This window comes from Diceros bicornis, chromosome 6 (assembly GCF_020826845.1).
Source record: "Diceros bicornis minor isolate mBicDic1 chromosome 6, mDicBic1.mat.cur, whole genome shotgun sequence".
Taxonomy (NCBI): domain Eukaryota; kingdom Metazoa; phylum Chordata; class Mammalia; order Perissodactyla; family Rhinocerotidae; genus Diceros; species Diceros bicornis.
Window position 1 is genome coordinate 68318101 of NC_080745.1, and position 18007 is coordinate 68336107.

General features: G+C 49.9%; 1 protein-coding gene across 1 annotated transcript; it reads right to left on the bottom strand.

The window, feature by feature from the left end:
* Nucleotides 1–2527: 2527 nt before the first annotated feature.
* CALHM3 (calcium homeostasis modulator 3) lies at nt 2528–8782 on the bottom strand. The gene is made up of 3 exons (XM_058543927.1): nt 8381–8782; nt 6153–6408; nt 2528–3420 (listed from the first exon to the last, which is right to left on the bottom strand). The coding sequence occupies exons 1-3, from the start codon at nt 8665–8667 to the stop codon at nt 2929–2931; spliced, it is 1035 nt and encodes a 344-aa protein (XP_058399910.1). The 5' UTR covers nt 8668–8782; the 3' UTR covers nt 2528–2928.
* Between the last annotated feature and the right edge of the window lie 9225 nt (nt 8783–18007).

Consider the following 18007-nt stretch of genomic DNA (forward strand, 5'->3'; position numbering starts at 1 on the left):
AAGAGGTTTGGGGGGTTGAAACCACATCATTTGGGGACTGAAGAGGGTGGGGACACATTTGAGAGCTGTCAACAGCAGAGAGTCCTGAGAATGTGTCACTAGATGCACGGATCAGGGAGCATCTCTTGGTGGGACTCATTTGGAGCGGGTTCCTCAGCCCTCTGGCCAAGGTCTTTTACTTTTCCAGGCTGGACCGTGCACCTCTCCACTTGCTTGTTTGCTCACTAGCTCATGTCCTATCTCCCCTGGAGACTGGACATTCCACTAAGACAGGACTATGTCTGTCCTGCTCCCTGACACTCTAGGCATTCCATCAATATTTGTTGAAGGAATAAATGAAACATGTGCTGCCCCTTTCCCAACTCTATGCCTTTGTTCTTGCTGTTTCTTCCCTTAAGGTGCTCTGCCCCCCACCCCCATCTCTCCCTCCACTTGTTAAAACACTCCCCATCCTTCAAGACCCATTCATAAAGAAGGCTTCCCTGGTTCTCCAGCCTGGAGCCATTATTCTCCATGCTAAATCTCTGTGGTACGTGGCTTACCTATACTATATCCCTTACACCTTTAGCTTTGGATTATAACTATTTCTGTACCCATCTCTGTCCCTCTATTAGACAGTGAGCTGCTTGAGGGTAGGCGCATCATCTCTGTGCTCTCTCTTCCCTATTCCCTGGGACAAGAGATTTTCACATATTGAGGTATATGGGGTAACTTCTGGTTCAAAACTGATTCAACTTGAACTAAAGAAGCCTGACTTATGTCCTATCAAACATACACTGTACATCTGCTTTAACCAGTAAAGAATGCACTCTCTCAAGACGAGAATGCATACTTTCTTTCCTACGCCCTATTGTTAACACTGGTATTAGTCCCTTTCCTGACCTCAGGGTCGTGTTGACCTGCTAATTTGCAACTGAATACCCCTTTGAAACTTTGATGAAAATGTATCCTGGGTGTGCTTATGTTCTTTGTTCTAAATAGGTATAAGACTGCACTGAACACCATGCTTCTCCAGAATGCTTTTTTCCTTTGTGGAAACTGCCTTCCTGGATTATAATCATCACCCTGGCTCAAGTAAAACTCACCTTATCTCTCTTATCTATAGAATGGTTATTCGCTTGCATCCACACCTGGCACAGTGCTTTCCACGCAGTAGGTGCTCTATAGGCGTTCAGTAGAAGAAGGCTAGCGTATTGATTGCAGTCAGTGGATTTTTACTGGCCCCTATGCTGCTTCCTTGCAGCCCAAAGTGGGGTCCCTGAGCCTCCATTCCCCAGGCTGGGAGTTCACCCGTGCTGACTGGGCCACCTCTGAGGTCTCCCTCCTCCCTCCCCCCCAATCCCTGCTAACGCTTTGCCTAAATCTCGCCCCGCCCCAGTGCCATTTCAGACATTTGCATGGCCTGACCACAGCAAGGTAGATGGGGGGAGGCTGAGCTGCACTTGGTAAGAGCCCGGGAGAGCAGAGATTACCCGATATGGAGGGGCCAGCTCCAGGGCGCATCCAGGGGCCCCTGCACTGTTCCCTGTCCCACCCCAGGCCCTGAGGCCCAGAAAAGCATGGGGTGAACCGAGGCCTGCATGTCTGTGGTCACCATCTGTGCAGATGAAGGCAATAGCAGGATGTGTATGTATGTGTGAGTGTGTGTGTGTGTGTGTGTGTGTGTGTGTGTGGTGAGTGACTGAGTCATCAGGGAGCGGCGGAGGCCCAGAGGAACTCACCGACTAGATCTTCCCCAACGCTTCCTGTTTGGGCCGCCAGAGATCGAGTGGGAGTTTTTCCAGCAAGACTTAACCCTGGTGTTTCAAGGGTTTTCGTTCCTGAGCCAGACCCCATTCCCACACTTGGCCCAGAGGTCCTTAAACATTGGAGCTTATAAAATCACCTCGGGTGCTTGTTCAGCGTGGAGACGTCCAGATCTGCCCTCACCCTGATTTGCAGATCTAGCCCATACACCATATGCCCGGGAAAATCCTCACCAGGGTGCCAGCTTCTTGCTGAGGGCAGGGCGTAGATACTCTCTGGGATGCCTGGGAAAGGAGGCAGCCTTAGGAAGAGATGCTGAGCTCAGGGCTCAGGCTGCAGGTGGTGGGGATGGTGGTGAGTGGAGAGGTGAGGGAGGCAGCGCTGATAGCTGGAGGTGAGCAGAAGGCTGGGCTGAGAAAGGAGCTGCATCTGAAAGAGGCTGCACCAGGCAGTGCCACTCAGCCTTGGCTGGCTGGAAACAGAATTGGTGGGACTCGGCAAGATGGGAGCTGGAAGAGTCAGCCCCCTTGACATTCAAAAACAGAAGAATCCCCTCAACAGGAAAATAGAAAACCATTCATCTGCAGTAGCCAGCAAGAGGCACTAATTAGTACTTTCAAGAGGAACTCAACAAGCAGAGCTTACTCAGAGAACCTTGGAAGCTGCAGGAAACCCAAGCAGAGCATTTAAAACAAATACACAAACTATCTAGAGGGCAGACTAACAGACTCCAGAACACTGCCTGGCACACAGTAAGCACCTTATAAGCATGTGTTGTTGTTATTATTGTATTATTTTTAATTTAGAATCTGGACATCTAGGACCCAGAACCCATGGCAGATCTATTTAGACTCTTGCTACTCAAAGTTTGGTCCACTGACCAGAGGCATCAGTATCACCTGGGAGCTTGTTAGAATTGCAGTCTCAGACCCAGTCCTGGATACACAGAATCAGAATCTGCATTAAGAAGAGCCCAAGTGAACGGTGAGCACTTTCAAGTTTGTGAAGCACTGCTTTAGAGCACACAGGAGGCCACGCCCAGAAACTAGGTCAGAGATTGGGCTATTTTAGGGAAAGGAGGCCAACAAGGGTTAGGTTGCCTTGCCTTGGGTCCTCACATCCTGGAAAGGCCCCAGACCCTTGTCAGCAGGGGCATGTCACGTGGGGACACTGCCGGGGTCCCTACACATCGGTGTGCTGGGATAGCCTGGTGCCTGGGGCCACCATGGGGGCGCGGTGGCTGAGGCCGCCCCCCCGTAGCCCAGCGGATGCCACAAGGTCGAGTGGCGGTTTGCTGGAGTACCAGGTGCTCAGGAGGCGGTCCACCTGTTCCCTACTGGAGACTACGCGCAGATGGGCCTTCCGGCTTCCACCGTCCACGGCCTCGGGGGGATCGGGCACCTCGCGGGACTTGGGGCCCCTGCTCGCGGTGTCCGGGTGCAGCCCCCGCGCCTGCATCTCGCTCTGCATGCTGGCGAAGAAGTGCAGCACGCAGCGGTGCGCGAAGTCCCGCGCATGCTCGCAGCACGTCTCGTCGAAGAGCTTCTGCTCCAGGTCCACGTAGTTGCTCCAGTATCTGCGCTGCAGGAAGACTGTCTGGTCGAAGCAGGGCCTCAGGCAGCGAGCCAGGAAGGCCACAACGATCAGCAGCAGGGTGATGCTCCAGCCGATGGCCTGGAGGGTGGGGAGCACGAGGTAGGGTGTGGGTGGGGCTCCGGTGCTGTACGGTGTGGCAGGGGTATTCTAGAGTCTTTCCCTTTATTTATCCCTCCCATCCTTCCTCAGATTTATTCATCTTCCCATTTAGTCATCCATCCTACCGACCACCTCCATCCATCCTCCCTTCCGTTCATTCTCTCATCCTCGCATCCATTCGTCTATCCAACTCTCTCTCCACCCATCCATCCAGTCATCCAACGTCTCATCTGACTGTATATCTATTATCTTCCTATGCAACCATCCTCCCAACCATCCTTCCATTTGCCCATCATCTATCCTCCTATCCAGCCATCTACTCTCCCATGCATTCATCTTCTCATACTCTCATCTTTCCATCCATTTATTTCTCCAACCATCCATTCACCCACCCATCCATCCTTCCAACCTTCCTTCTGAAGGAAACCAGAATATGTCAACCTAAAGTATGCCTCTTTAATATAAGAATTATCTTGAGCTGAAGACAAGAAGCAGCAAAGATAGGAAAAGCTCTCTCTACCCTCCCCTTTTCTGCTAAAGGCAGGATGTAAATTCTCCTTTTATTGGAGACAGACTCAGCCTAGAGAGGCACCAGAGGAATCGTCAAACAATCCTTACTCCATTAGTTTCCTCCCATGTGTTTACCTTCCCACAGTTTCCACCCTTAGAAGCCTAAAACTGCTTTCCTTTGTCCTGCCGTTTCTCTGCAAAGGTATTGCTCTTTGTTGAAGATGCTACAGAAGCCGAATTCTAAGCCACCACTTTGAATTACTGTTTGGTTTAGGTTTCTCCTGTGTGATGTGCACTGCACACATTAATAAACTGTTTGTTTTCCTCTTATAATTTTGGCTTTTTGTTAAGAGTCGCAGCTGAAAACCTAAGATGGGTGGAGGTAAAGTCTTGCCTTCCCTACCCTCCCATCCATTCATCCATCCATCCATCCTCACACATATTTGTCCATCCCATCTGCGCATCTGTCCGTCCTGTATTTGGGAGGAGGCAGTGAGGTTTAGTCTTGCTCTCATAGAGCTCACACTTTAGTGGAGGAAAAATTAAATAGGTGATGACTGCTAAGTCTTGCTCTCATAGAGCTCACACTTTAGTGGAGGAAAAATTAAATAGGTGATGACTGCTAAGTGCCATGTTGAGGGATGTATGGGAAGTCATGGGAATTCAGAGGAGGGACACCCAACCTGAACTTGAGAGCTCAGCAAACAGTGAGGTTTAGGCTGAGACCTGAAGGATGAATAATAGACAGGATAGGAACAGGGAACAGTGTTCCAGGCCAAGAGTGACGAGATACTGGACATCGTTCTCTAAGGCTGGAGCTCATACCAGGCCGATCTTCTCCCTGCTGTCTGCCCATCCAAAGCTATAGTCTCTGCAAGGCCTGGCTTAAGACCAGAGCAACTGCGCAGACCTGGAGCAGAGAAGTCACTCCTCTAAACCACAAGCAGAGACGTATTTGAATCCTTATCATTTGTAGATGGGATTTCCTTGATTTATAAAGCTCTCTCATTTGGCCTCTCATAGGATCCCCCTCCCCCTACCAATTGAAAATACTCGTGTGAGCATTTTACACACAAGGAGCAGAAGACCAAACAACTTGCTAAATTTAACGTGACTGATAACTTACAGCTGAGTCAGGATTCAAACCGTGTTCTGACGGCAAAATCCACTTCATCCCAGTGTAACCGGTGAGAGCCTGGAGTGTTTAAGTCCGCAGGGACCACCAAGGTGGAGGAGACCAAACCTCCCTTTATGTGCAGGAGAAAATGAGGCCCAGAGGGAGAGTGAGGTGGCCAAGATCACAGTCTGACCCAGAATCAAGCGCTTCCTGAGCACTGGTCCTCTGTCCGCTGCACCACGGGCCTGCATTTGCCGTGAGCCTATCTCAGCTCCCCAAAGCGCAGGGGTTGTGTTTTTATTCCCTGTAGCCCCCTTGAGCCTCTGCATGTGTGGGTTCATGTAAATACTGTTTAGGGGACACAGCCCAAGGTTGGGGCTCGGGGAGTGGTGGTGGTGGTGGAATCTGGAGTCTGGGCTGGGATTTGCTCCCAGGATAATGGACTTGGTGCCCTGTGGGGAGCCAGGTCTCTGGGGAGGACCTGCTTTGTAGGGAGGTCATTAAGAGGGTTTGGAGTAATTCTTAGACGCATATATTCAGATTCCTGCCCTGCTTCTTACAAGCTGTGTGACTTTGGCTTTGTGAACTAAACTTTCGGGGCCTTAGTTTCCTTATCTGGAAAATGGGATGATAATGATTGCCTCCACCTCATAAGGTTGTTCTGAGAGTTAAAGGAAGTAATGCATATAAAATGCTTATCACAAGGCCTGACACATAAGAGCTCTGTAAGTGGTAATCGGTATTATTTCTGAGGGGTAGGAAGAATGTGTGTATGGGGTGGGGGCAGGGCAGAGCAGTACATCTCCAGAGCTTTCCTGCCATCCAGCCTCCGGGGATGGGCCTAACTAACTCCTGGAGGGTATGGGCACCTGGCCTCTGCCCATGGGCGAGTCAGCATTGATGGCAAAGTGCCCACTTCCTAAGGCCCTACACTGTCCTATACGTGGATCTCGCTCCTGATCCCCCTGGTTGTGTCTCCAGCAGTGAGGTGGGGCCTCAGGAAACCACGTGTAACTCCTCACCCCACGCCCCTCGGAACCACGCAGGATATTTTTCAGGGCTGGGAGGGGACGGCCTGGATTACCTGTGACAGGCACCGCAGGTAGCGAGAGACTGCCTTTCGCGCGGGGCTGTCCCTGACCAGCTCATCCTCCTTGCAGGGCACCTTGGCCAGGAAGAGCTGCACCTGGCTGGGGGTCATGTTGGCAAAGTCCAGAAACTTCTCGGGGTCCACGGAGTTGCTGAAGGCACACACGAAGCACTTCCCATCAAGGAGGGCCAGCAGGATCCAGACAAGGGGGGCGGCCAGTGCTCTCTGCAGCACGGAGGAGCACATATACCTGGAGCAGAGGAAGGGAGGGGTCACCAAGGGCAGCCAGAATTCAGCTGCAGCAGGAGGTCTACAGGGGAGATGCAAGGATGGACTTCCCAGGAGAGCTGGGAAATTCCAGGCGCGGTTACATCAAAAGAATGGCTGCAGCTCCCACTGCAGGCCCCGCCCCCCCACCTTGACCACCTTCATGGCTCTGCCTGAGGGCTTGGGAAGAGGCTCTGCTCCCAGAGGGGTGGGCTGGAAGTGCTGGCGAGTTAACAACCCCCAGATCAACCTTCAAACCAAGAGGGATGGGGCCTGGAGGATAAACACCCCAGCTTCCTAGGCCTTCAGTGGGACAATTCTCAGGTGTGTTCTACCTGCCTCTCAGAGGTCCCCAGAAGGACTGAGCCCCAGCTGCCTGCTCATTATCACACTCTTCCCAGAGCCTGCTTTTGGGGGGAGCCCAGGCTAAGACAGTTCTGTGTAATAACCCTCCCAGCGGCAGCACCTCAAACACCTCCCCCCAGCGTCTGGGGAGCCCACCCTCTGACGGTCCCCAGGTGCCTCTCCTGACCTACTTGGCCCCTCTAGTGGCCTGGATTGGGTGTTGGTCACAGGACAGGAGCCCAGTGGAGCTGCATGCCCTGGATCCCAGAGGAAGGCAAAGGGCACACCCAGTGCATGTGACCCCCCTGCGTGGCTGAATCACAGGGAGCATGGAACCCCCACGGAACACGAAACAGAGAAACAGAGGCTGCTTATGCACAGGATGCAGATGTTGTTTCTAACTTGGATTGTAAAGAAAACATAAAATGGTGTATGCTGTGTGTGTGCATGGCTTACCTAGTGGTGAATTATAAATGCATTGTAGACAGAGATGGCTCCAGCATTTTCTATGGCAGCAATGTGGTTAGAAGGTGGAACTGAGACCTTGTTATGAAGTTACATTACATATGTGTGAGAACACCTCAATTGTCCATACCAAAGAACAGGGGAGGGGTGGAGAACAAAACCCACCAAGCCCCTCCTGCCACTGCCTGCAGAGCTAGAGCACTTGGATATTTTGTCCAAAACACTAAGGGCAGCAGTTCCAGGCTGGGCTGGGAGTCCGCTTATGTTTGAATCTGAGCATCTTCCTAGCTGTGGGACCTCGGCCAAGTTACCTAACCTCTCTGTGCCTCAGGTCCCTCATCCTTAAAAATGGGTCCATTACGGGAGCAGACCCAGGGCCCAGGTGAGAATGGAGAGGCCGTGAACACACAGCACGTGGCACAGAGCTTGGCACCACTGTCCACCGGGGATCATTATGAATTGCTAAACTCCATCGACTGACCTTATCTAGGGCACCAATCAGGGGCAAGGCTCTGAGGACACAGCGGTGCAACAGGTGAGCTCCTTGCCCTCGGGGAGCTTACAGGAGAAGGGACGCAGCCTTTAAGCCAATCATGCCTCTCGCTACATGCAAAAACTGCCTACGCATGTCATGGGATGGCCTTCATGTGTGTGGTGGGTTATAATCCATGGCCAGCATGACAGATGTGACCTGGGTAATTCTTGGGAATCCTGTATCATTCATGTGTCTCCAGCACTGGCCGCGGAAAGGTGGCAAATGACAGGAACAGAAATATCTGTTTCCAGAGTGGAAACTGACAAATGAGTCTCTGTGAACTGATGATGCTTTAGTTGGGGGAAGGAGGGCACACACCTGATAGTGCCTGTGGGGGTGGAGGGGGAGCCCTGACATATCCATGGGGGTCATTGGGGTTTGGGGGTCACTTGGCAGTGTCTGTGGGGGTAAATGGGTGGAGGAGGCCCTGACAATGGCCACAGGGGAGGATTGGGGTTTGCGGGGTACCCTGGTAGTGCCTGTGCAGTTGAGGGAGCCCCTGACGATGCCCACAGGGGTGGTTAGGGTTTGAAGGTGCACCTGGCAGTGCCCGTGTAGGTGGGGGAGCCCCTGGCATGCCCACGGGTAGCTGGGTGGTGTGGGACCGCACCTGATGATGCCTGGGTCCTTCCTCCGGTGCCCTGCAGGCCGGCGCCACTCCTCAATCATCACCACAGACTGCCGATTGGCAAGGAGGCCACAGAGGAACAGGGCGAGCGGGGGTGTGAGCAGCAGGCCCAGGCCGTAGAGGGCATTGTAGCGTGCCAGACAGGGGCAGTTGAAGTCGAAGGAGGAGTACAGCTTGACAGTGACCGCGGCCAGCAGCAGGCAGATGCCATTCATCACCGACTCCGAGCTGGACTGGAAGTGCTGAAAGAGCATGCGGAATTTATCCATGGCTCCGGCCTGGGTGCGTGGGCAACCGTGGGCGTGGGCAGCGAGGCTGCAGCCACCTTCCTGGCCAATGCCAGGCCACTCTGGGGGCGAGCTGGGGGTCCTCTGGAGGTTCTTTCTTCTATTTCAAGGGCCTGAGGGGACAAGGAGGAGGCGGTGTCCAGTTCCCAGCCCAGCCTCCTGGGGTCCAGCCAAGGACGTCAGGCACAGGCAGGCTCTCTCCACAAAGGCTCCCCTGCCCAGCCTGATTGTCCCCCAGTGCCACTCCCCTCCACTCTGGGGGAGTGAGTCACTGTTCCCTGACTAGCCAGCCCAAAGCACCTCTAGGCAAATGTGCCCCACCCTGTCACTCCATCCCTCCCCAGCCCATTCCCTCCTCTCTTCAGGGTTTGGATACTGAGCCCTGTTAGCTGGTGGGGCTTCCCATGAGGACAAGCAAATTCTGGGTGTGGTAAGGCCAAAACCCTGGTGGAGCCTATTATATTTTCTGGTTTTGGTCAAAAACATGACTTGACTCAGCTGAGCCCAGGGAGAGTTCATGTTGGCTTTCATGCTGGGAGGAACCAGAGGGTGCACCTTACCCTTTCCTGGAAGAGAAGACCCTTGAGAAATGTTTAAACCATGTTTCAGTGTTTGCCAGTGATAGGGGTTGTGGAAGGGAAGGCTTCCAGGCAGAGCACAGGCAAGGGCATGGAGGTGAGAAGCGGCCTCATGTGGGCCAGCAGTCTGGGGTTGCTGGAATGTAGCATCAGGCAGGGGCAGTCAGGAGAGGGGGTGGGAGGGCTCAGTAGGTGCCTGCAACCCTCTCCTCCATTTTATTCCACTGCCCTCCAGGTCTGGCCACAGACTGGCCCAGGTCTCCCTAAAGCACAGCATCCACTACATCATTCTGCACAAGTGTGACCGGAGGGTCCCTCAGCCTCCTTAGCTCAGCATTCAAGGCCCTCCTAACTGAACCCAGATGTGTTCTCCCACCTCTACACCTTTGCTGGCACTGTCCTCCCCACTGAAAACCTGTGTACTTCCTCCCACCTGCTCTTCAAGAGGCAGCTCAAATGCAGCCCTGTTGTTAACGAACCCAGATCGTTTTTGCCAGTCTCCCCGAAAGCCAGTCACTGAGACGATGAGATTGCAGCAGAGAGAGAGTTTAATCACCAGGCAGCCAAGTGAGGAAACGGGTGATCGAGTCTCAAACCCGCCTCCCTGAAAATGGGGACTCAGGGATATTTATGGGATAGGGGGGCAAGGTGGTCTGAAACGTGGAGATAGATGATTGGAGGTGAGGAGAGGTGAGGTAATTGATCTGCGCAAGTGTAGTCAGACTTTGTGCCTCTTCATAGGACGCGTGTTCACAAAATGGTGGCGTTAGGGTGATCTGAGGGTGGAGTTTTAGCTCCTTGACGTCAGCAAGGTCACTTGTCGAGCATTTGCACGAGCCCAGTTGATGGGTTGGTGGTCTCAACCGGCCTGAACTGGACAAGGGTCCTAATTCCAGAAAACAGCTCAAACACCCATTACCATGGTGACCCAGGCACCAGGGAGATGTTATCTTTAGGACCTAGTGGGAGTCAGATAGCATATTGCCTAAGGAGCACAGTTAACAATGGGGGGGGGGTACAACTAAAAGCTGTAATTAGTAATTGCAAAAAAAAACTGTAGTTACTAGCTACCTAATCATCAATGGCTGTTTACTGGTTTCACTGTTACCAAGCCACCCTGGTGACCTCAGCTCCGAGGGAGCCTCTGCCTCCCATGTGGCCCTTGGAAAGGCAGCCTCTGCCTGTTACTCACCTTTCCCAGGGAGGGGGAGTCGATTTCCCAACTAGCACAGGGACCTGGACCTGCCCCTTTTTGTTCTCTGCAGCATCCAGCATGGTGCTAAGCACACAGCAAGTGATAGCAAATGTTTGTTCTCTGTGACATTGATGCTCAGACTCCCTTTATTTCATCTCCACCTCTGTCCTCTCCGCCCACATCTTGACCTGTCCCTTCCTGCCTGTCTGTCTGCTCCTAGGAAGCAAATGAGTGGAATGTAGGTCCTGCCCTTAATTCTCTCTGTCTCTGTCTGTCTCCCTTTCTCTCTCTCTCATTCTGTCCCTCTCTCTGTCTCTCAGACTCTACCTTTCTGCGTGTGTGTGTGTGTGTGTGTGTGTCACTCTCTGTGTCCTTCAGTGTGTGTTTCCGAGTCTTTCTGTGTGTCTCTCTGTCTGTCCCTCTCTCTGTGTTGCTTCCTCTTCCTGTCTATCTTTCCGTCCTCCTCACCTGCTGCCCACCTTGTAGCATCCCTGTCTTACTGGCCACCAGCCCTGACATTGGCAGCCTGGCTCCGGGAGTGTTGTGGAGGCAGCCATGGGAGCCCATGGATCTGTTCCTGGGGTCACAGATCAGTGGGCCTTGGGCCCTAGCATGGGCTGGGGGCCGGTGAGGTATCCAGACCCCGACTACTCGGGCCTCAATCTTCATCTCTTTGTCTCCCTCACTCTCAGCCCAGGGTTACCCCTGAGAAAAGGAAAACCTCAGGATCTGGGATGGCCTTGACCCCACTGACTCTGCTCCATCCAGCCTGGACCAGCAGGCTTCCTGGACTCCAAGTGGCGTCCTTAGTTAAATTCATGGCTCAACACTGTTGTCGTTTCCTCAGACCCTGGGCCCTCATGGTCATGAACACAACTTCCTGCCAACCCTCTAGAGCACGTGCGGTAAGCGTCCTTCTGAATCCTTCCCATCCTCAGAGGCCCAGCTCCAGCCCTCCCATCTCCATGGAGCTTGCCTGGGCTACTGCAGCTGCACTGATCACGCTTGTTTCCATATTCTCAAAGAACTTTTAGAAAATGGAAATATCTCCATTTTTTCTGATTAAACACACCATTATGAAAAATTAAAAAATAGAAAATGTGAAAGTGTTCCCCTCACTGCAACTCCCAGAGAGTCTCCCTGTGGTTGCTTCGGTGTGTGTCCTTCCAGACTTGTTCCAGGGCCCACTCGGACACATGCTGGCTGGCCTGCTTGGTGTTCCTTGGGAGAACTGTTAACCACTGTTAACTAACCACTGGGTGCTGCTATGCACCCAGGAGCACCGGGGTTGCCTGCAGGAAAGGCAGCTCAGGCTGCCCATGTGACCTTCCATTTGAGGCATGTCTGTTCCCTCTCTTAACACTCGTGACATGGGTCTCTCACTGTGTCTTTTTTTTTTTTTTTGGTGAGAAAGATCAGCTCTGAGCTAACATCCGTGCCCATCTTCCTCTACTTTATATGGGACCCCGCCACAGCATGGCTTGACAAACGGTGCGTCAGTGCACGCCTGGGATCCAAACCTGCGAAGCCCGGGCCGCCAAAGCGGAGCCCGCGCACTTAACCACTACGCCACCAGGCTGGCACCTCTCACTGTGTTTTTTTTCCAGCTTCCCTGAAGGATCACAGTCCAGCTGTTTGAGATACCCCTGGGACCTGCAAAATAAATTTTGTATAGTTTACTTCGCCTGTATTTTAAGTCAGACTGTCCTAAATATGTCCTGCAAGTTTCATAACTATTTGTGCATCTATACTTCTGAAGAGGTAGCAACAGACAGAAACCTGGGTCTTATTTATTATTTGTATTTTACCTAATTAGCGTGTTAGTCCGGGTCCTATGAGACAGGATTACCTGTGTGAGGGAACATGGGGATGGAGCCAGAGAAGGTGGGAGAGCCATCAGAGGCATGCCTGGGAATATGGCTCTGAGTGAAGGAGAGGGCGGGGCATTCTGGAGAAACCCTTCAAGCCTGTTCATTCTCCTGGACTCCTAATGAAGCAGAGAACCACCACCAACACAGGCTTCAGGTGGGGTGCGGGTCCCAGAGAGGCTGTGGGTCTATCTGAGGTCACACAGCCTGGTGGGGATCCTCCTTCTGTGCCTTCCAGCTCTAGTCACCCACTGGGCTGCTGACCAGGAAGGGAAATGTTCTGGCCCAAGGGCGTGCTTCTGGACCCTGAACCACAGAGCTGGGCCCTGAGCAGGCAGGAGAGAGAGCTAGGCTGAGAGGGTCTGAGTACCCCTCTCTCCCATTCTAGTCTCCTCTAACCTAGGGACTCTCCAGAAAAGAACAAACAGTGCTCCTGGGAGAGCACTGCAGGCGACTAGGAAAGAGCCTCTCCCAGGCCAACCTGGCCACAACTCCAGCCTCTGAGAGGTGAGATGGAGCTCCTGGGTCAGGCTGGGGCCCAGGGGCCCCCAGGGAAATGGTGTGCTGTGTGACTGCACTGGCCCTTGCTGGGTATTTACTGGAAAATACTCAAGCAAAGAAAAAGGCAAGAAGAAAGCCCATCACAACTTAAAGGGATATTATCTCTTAGGGTGAGGGGGTAGCTTTACATTTTGTAAAAAAATTCTGTATTTTCTAAATGGTCTACTTTTATAATGATTTTTTAAATTTACCTATAAAAATCAAAAATATTTTTTACTCGAAAAGCTCAAAGGGATTAAGGAACAAACTAAAAGGGGAGAGGATCACGTTTTGTTGCCTGGAGCCCGGACCTGCTGAACCAGGAGAGGCAGAAACAGAAGAAGAACAGAGGGAGAAAGGCTTACTTTACTCATGTGTGTGGAAAGATGTTAAATTGTATATCTGCTGCATGATGATGCCTTAGACCAGACTTGCTTAATTCCCTACCCTGCCCCAGGGGTCTGCAGCTGTGTTCCTCTGGGTCTTTTAATTCTGGAAAAATTTTTTAAATTCACATTTTCATTTTAATGATGACAAATCTTTTTAGCAGTTTTAAACGTGTTGACTTGCAATTGGAAGATCGTTATAGAACAAGTCTTTGGTTTTTTTGTTTTCTTTTCTCAAATTGGGAACTTGCAGATATGTTGTTGGGGAATCTTTCAGATTTCTTTCCTTTAAAAGGAGTCTGGACATTATTTGAAAAACAGTGGCTTTACCATTCTTAGACTTCCTGTGATTGAGAGGGCTCTTTAGGACTGGGTGCCCCCTACTGGAGAAACTCAGTGTATCTGGTGTGTGTACTTGTGGTTGCATGTGTGTACACGTGTGTGTGGTACATATGTGTGTAGTGTGTGTTTTCAGAAATACAGGCGTGGTTGTGTTTCATCTTTCTATATAGTGAGTACACTCTCCCCTGAGGTTTTTCTTTCTCTTCTTTTTCCTTCAAAAGAAAGACATTGGATGGGTGTCCCACTTCTTTCTCAGGACTAGGAGACTGTTGTTCCCTCGTGTCTAGCAGAGCCGTGGTGCCCTCTTCATCCCTGAGAGACTGGACTCTTTTCTACCTGGATGACAGAGGCCTCCGTGGGATCCGGGTGACAGGCCTTTCTGGTCCGTCTCTGGCAGACCTGGGGAAAAGCAATGTGGCACTTATGTGGGCTCCACTCTGGAGACTATAAAGAGCCATGTGGCCCCTATGGGACTGGAAAGAGAATGAAAGTGAGAGAGGGACTATCTGACAAAAGGCATTGGAACAACTGGCTGAGAATTTGGGAAAGTCTTAAACTGAATCTCTACCTCGTTTTTACACCAAGATAAGTTCCAAATGGCTCAAAGATTTACATAAAAATTAAAATCAAAAAAATTCTATGAGAAAATGTAGGTGAATTGATTCATAATCAGAAGCGAGGGAAGGCCTTTGTGAACAGAGCACAGAATTCAGTAGCTATGAAGGAGAAGATGGGTAAAGTAGGCCTCATAACTTCTGTGGGCAAAATACCAATAAGTAGAGTAAAAATAACAAACTGAAAAAAGGTATTTGCCACACAAAGGCCTATTTTCCTTAATTTGCTGAAGGATCATACAAATCAATAAAAAAATGAACAATCCTATGGAAAAATGGGCTAAGGATGTGAACAGGCTATTCACAGGAAAAGAAAGACAAGTGGCCAAAAGCCTGCAAAGATTCTAATCCTCATTTATAATTAAATAGAAATCTGAACAACCAAGTGCCTTTTTAAACTTACCAAGTTATTAGAAACTAAAAGATTGATAATACCCAGTGTCAATGAGGGCTTAGGGAAACAGTCACTTTCATACACCAATGGTTGGAATACAAATTTGTACAGTTTTTCTAGGACAATATGGCAATATATTTAAAGCAAAAACTTAAATACACATGCCCCTTGACCTAACAATTACGTAGCTCTGAATTTGCCCTATGGATAGATTTGCAGAAGTAACCAAGATAAATGAACAAGGATGTTCACTATAGCTTTGTTTCAATGGCAATAAAACTGTAAACAACCTGAATTTTTTTTTTTTAAAGATTTTATTTATTTATTTTTTTCCCCCCAAAGCCCCAGTAGATAGTTGTGTGTCATAGCTGCACATCCTTCTAGTTGCTGTATGTGGGACGCGGCCTCAGCATGGCCGGAGAAGCAGTGCCTTGGTGCGCACCCGGGATCCGAACCCGGGATCCGAACCCAGGCCGCCAGCAGCGGAGCGCGCGCACTTAACTGCTAAGCCACGGGGCCGGCCCAACAACCGGAATTTTATCAACAGAGGACTGCTTAAATAAATTAGGGCACGGCTATAAAATGGAACCTATGCAGCCATTAAAAGAATGAAGCAAATCTGTTTGTTCATATGAAAAGATCTCTAACAGATTCTGATAAGTTAAAAAAAGCAGTTTAGTATACCATGCATAGTATATAATCCCTTCTAAGTAAAACTAACATAAATACGTAAAAATTTTGGTGTTATGCATACACTTTTTGCTGGAAGGATGCACAAGAAATGTATTACCATTGGGTGGCCGGGGAGGGGGGACTTTTATTTTCTTTCTGTTTTATACCTTTCTGTGTTGTTTGACTTTTCAAACAATGCGTACATATGAATTTTATTTTTAAAAGATCAACAGAGGTTATCTGGGCAGTGGATCTATGGATTTTTAAAATATGTTTCCATATGTAAATAGGTAAACGTTATTTTTAAGAAACAGGATTAAAATATATGACTGACACAAAATAAAATAACCAAGTTAAAACCTGAACATTCTTCCACACTTAAATTTTTGGTCTTCACCCCACGGGTTACAGAATGTGGAACAATTTCCTTGGTTCACAATACATTTCTCACTCCTTTTCTCAGGAGAAGAAACAAGTAAGCCGGTTTAAAAATATTAGTATCAGCTCTCTTTTTTTTTCTTTACGTGACTGACAAGCTACAAACATGGATTCTCTGACCCGACTGAAATGAAGTTGTTTCCAGACCCTGCTGAGGGGGCTGTTTTTCTGGTATGGAGATTCTGCCAGGGCTGGCATCAGACACTAGATGTTGGGCCAAACGCAGAGACCTGGGGGCAAAAACAGGTGGGTTGCTCTGGGGGGAGGGGCACCCATCTAGCTGGATTTTCTGAATTCTACCACTTCTACTCCATAAACACCAAAGTCAGAGTGACTCTAGGGCCCCACTTTTCCCTGCGCCTGCGTGCACAAACTCATGAGACTTCTGGGACTGCCTAGTGTGGTTGAGTAAACGTAGAGGTGTTTGCTGGGCTGGGAGTGGCAAGTCCCAGCTCTGAGGGTAATCAGGTGTTCAGAGGGTCAAGCTAGCAAGTACCCTTGTTATTGGCCACACACCCTCAAGCTCTGGCCATATAGCAACAGATGTTCACAGGGAATCTGCAGAGTGCCAGGGGCTGTGCTGGTGCAGGGCATACACAGGTGCCCACATCAGGGACCAGATGCAGCCAGCGGGGCATCTCAATGTAGACTGGGCACTCTGAAGAGGACCTCAATTTGGCTTAAGTTTGGGGAGATTCTCCCTCAGTCCTGGGAAAGAGTCTCCGTTGGTGGGTGTGACCTTCTTTGGTCTAGCCACCTTGACAGGGAGGGATCCTCCGGAGATCCAACCAATCTCAGGGTGAAAGATGAGAACGTGGCCTCAGTGAAGCAAATATACCCAGAAGGTATCATCTCAGTCGCTAAAGAGTAGGGTTAATTTCCTCACTGAAATATTTTCTTTACAACATAGTAGCTAATGGAAGCTATAAGGATATATATTTCGCCCCCCAAAAGCTCCTTTTGTTTTGAAAGAGGGAAAGAGCAACCTGTAAACATTTTTAAGGTGTTTTGATTGACTTGAGGGCCCCCCAAAAAAGTTTGCCAGAAGCAAAGGGAATTCTAAATGGAGTTCTAGCGCTACCTAGTGGTGTGGCTGGAGAGAGAAATTGAGAGGAGGCGACGAGAGGGGGAAGAGATGGTGGGACACAGAGGGTTGCTCCTCTGCTGAGAGAAAACTTTCCACAAGTTACCCTCACTGGGAAGAGAGGTCCCCCTGAGGCACCTTTGGATGAAGGTTGGAACAAGTGAGTGCCTCTGGGACCTCTCTTGGGAAAGGTGAATAGAAGTGAGATGTCACAGTGCCAGGAGTCGTGGAGAAACGTCTGTTTCCCATTCTGAGTCTAGGGATGAAGGGCGTTTGAAGTGATTGAAGGTTGTTGGCTTATTGAAGATGTGCCTCCTGACTCCTATTTGTCTTTCAACTTTTGCCATGAAGGAGTTTTAAATTTTTATGTAGTCACATTTATCATACTTTTCCTTTATGATTCTCTGGTCCTTGTAACATTCTTAGAAAGGCTTTCCTGCCAAGTAAAGGTCATTTAAAACATCTATGAGAGAAAAAGGATGCTGGGGTATTACCACCACTTTGAGCATTTTTATTTGATTTCAGTTTTGTTATTTTAAATCTATTTCGTGTTCATTAGTGGCTGTGTGCTCCCTGGCTAACTTCCAGAGAGCTGAGCCAAAGCCCCTGGGAGTCTTAAGGGTGTCTCAGGCAGGAGGGAGCTGGTTCAAGAACTCACTGAGGACAACTTCTCTGCAGCAGGTATCTTTCTCAGGCTGGGCACTTGAAGGAATCTCATTCTGGGGCGGGTGCTATATCGCAGGGACTCAGACTCGTGCCATCCTAGTGCTGTACCTCAGTGCTTCATTTATCAGCTCCTTGGCAAGCATCTTAGCTTCCCTAAGCCTCAGGATTTTCATTTGTGAAACGGGAATGATGATGATGATGATGATGATGATGATGATAATGATAATAATAGTACCTACCTCACAGAGTTGTTACCAGGCTTAAATGAACTAATACAGATGAAGTGCTTAGACCGAGGCCTGGTACATATGACTGAAGGCTCCATAAACATCACCTGTCACTATTATCTGAGCAAATGGCCGTGGGATGGAAAAGGGATGCTGGACTCCTTCAAAGTCGGTATACAAGTTTCCCGGACAGGGATGTGCACAGGCCTCTTTCTGATGTTGGGCATTTTCCTTTCTGCTTCTTGCAGGGACCTCCACCAGTCCTTTTATTTTATTTATTTATATTTTTTTGGTGAGGAAGATTGGCCCTGAGCTAAC

Excerpts from the sequence above, each read along its gene's own strand:
- CALHM3 (XM_058543927.1), bottom strand. The coding sequence starts at position 8,667 with ATGGATAAATTCCGCATGCTCTTTCAGCACTTCCAGTCCAGCTCGGAG. Across the intron at positions 6,409-8,380 it reads AAGGACCCAGGCATCATCAG|GTATATGTGCTCCTCCGTGC; the intron begins GTGCGGTCCCAC and ends CCTCTGCTCCAG. Across the intron at positions 3,421-6,152 it reads ACCTGCGGTGCCTGTCACAG|GCCATCGGCTGGAGCATCAC; the intron begins GTAATCCAGGCC and ends CCCACCCTCCAG.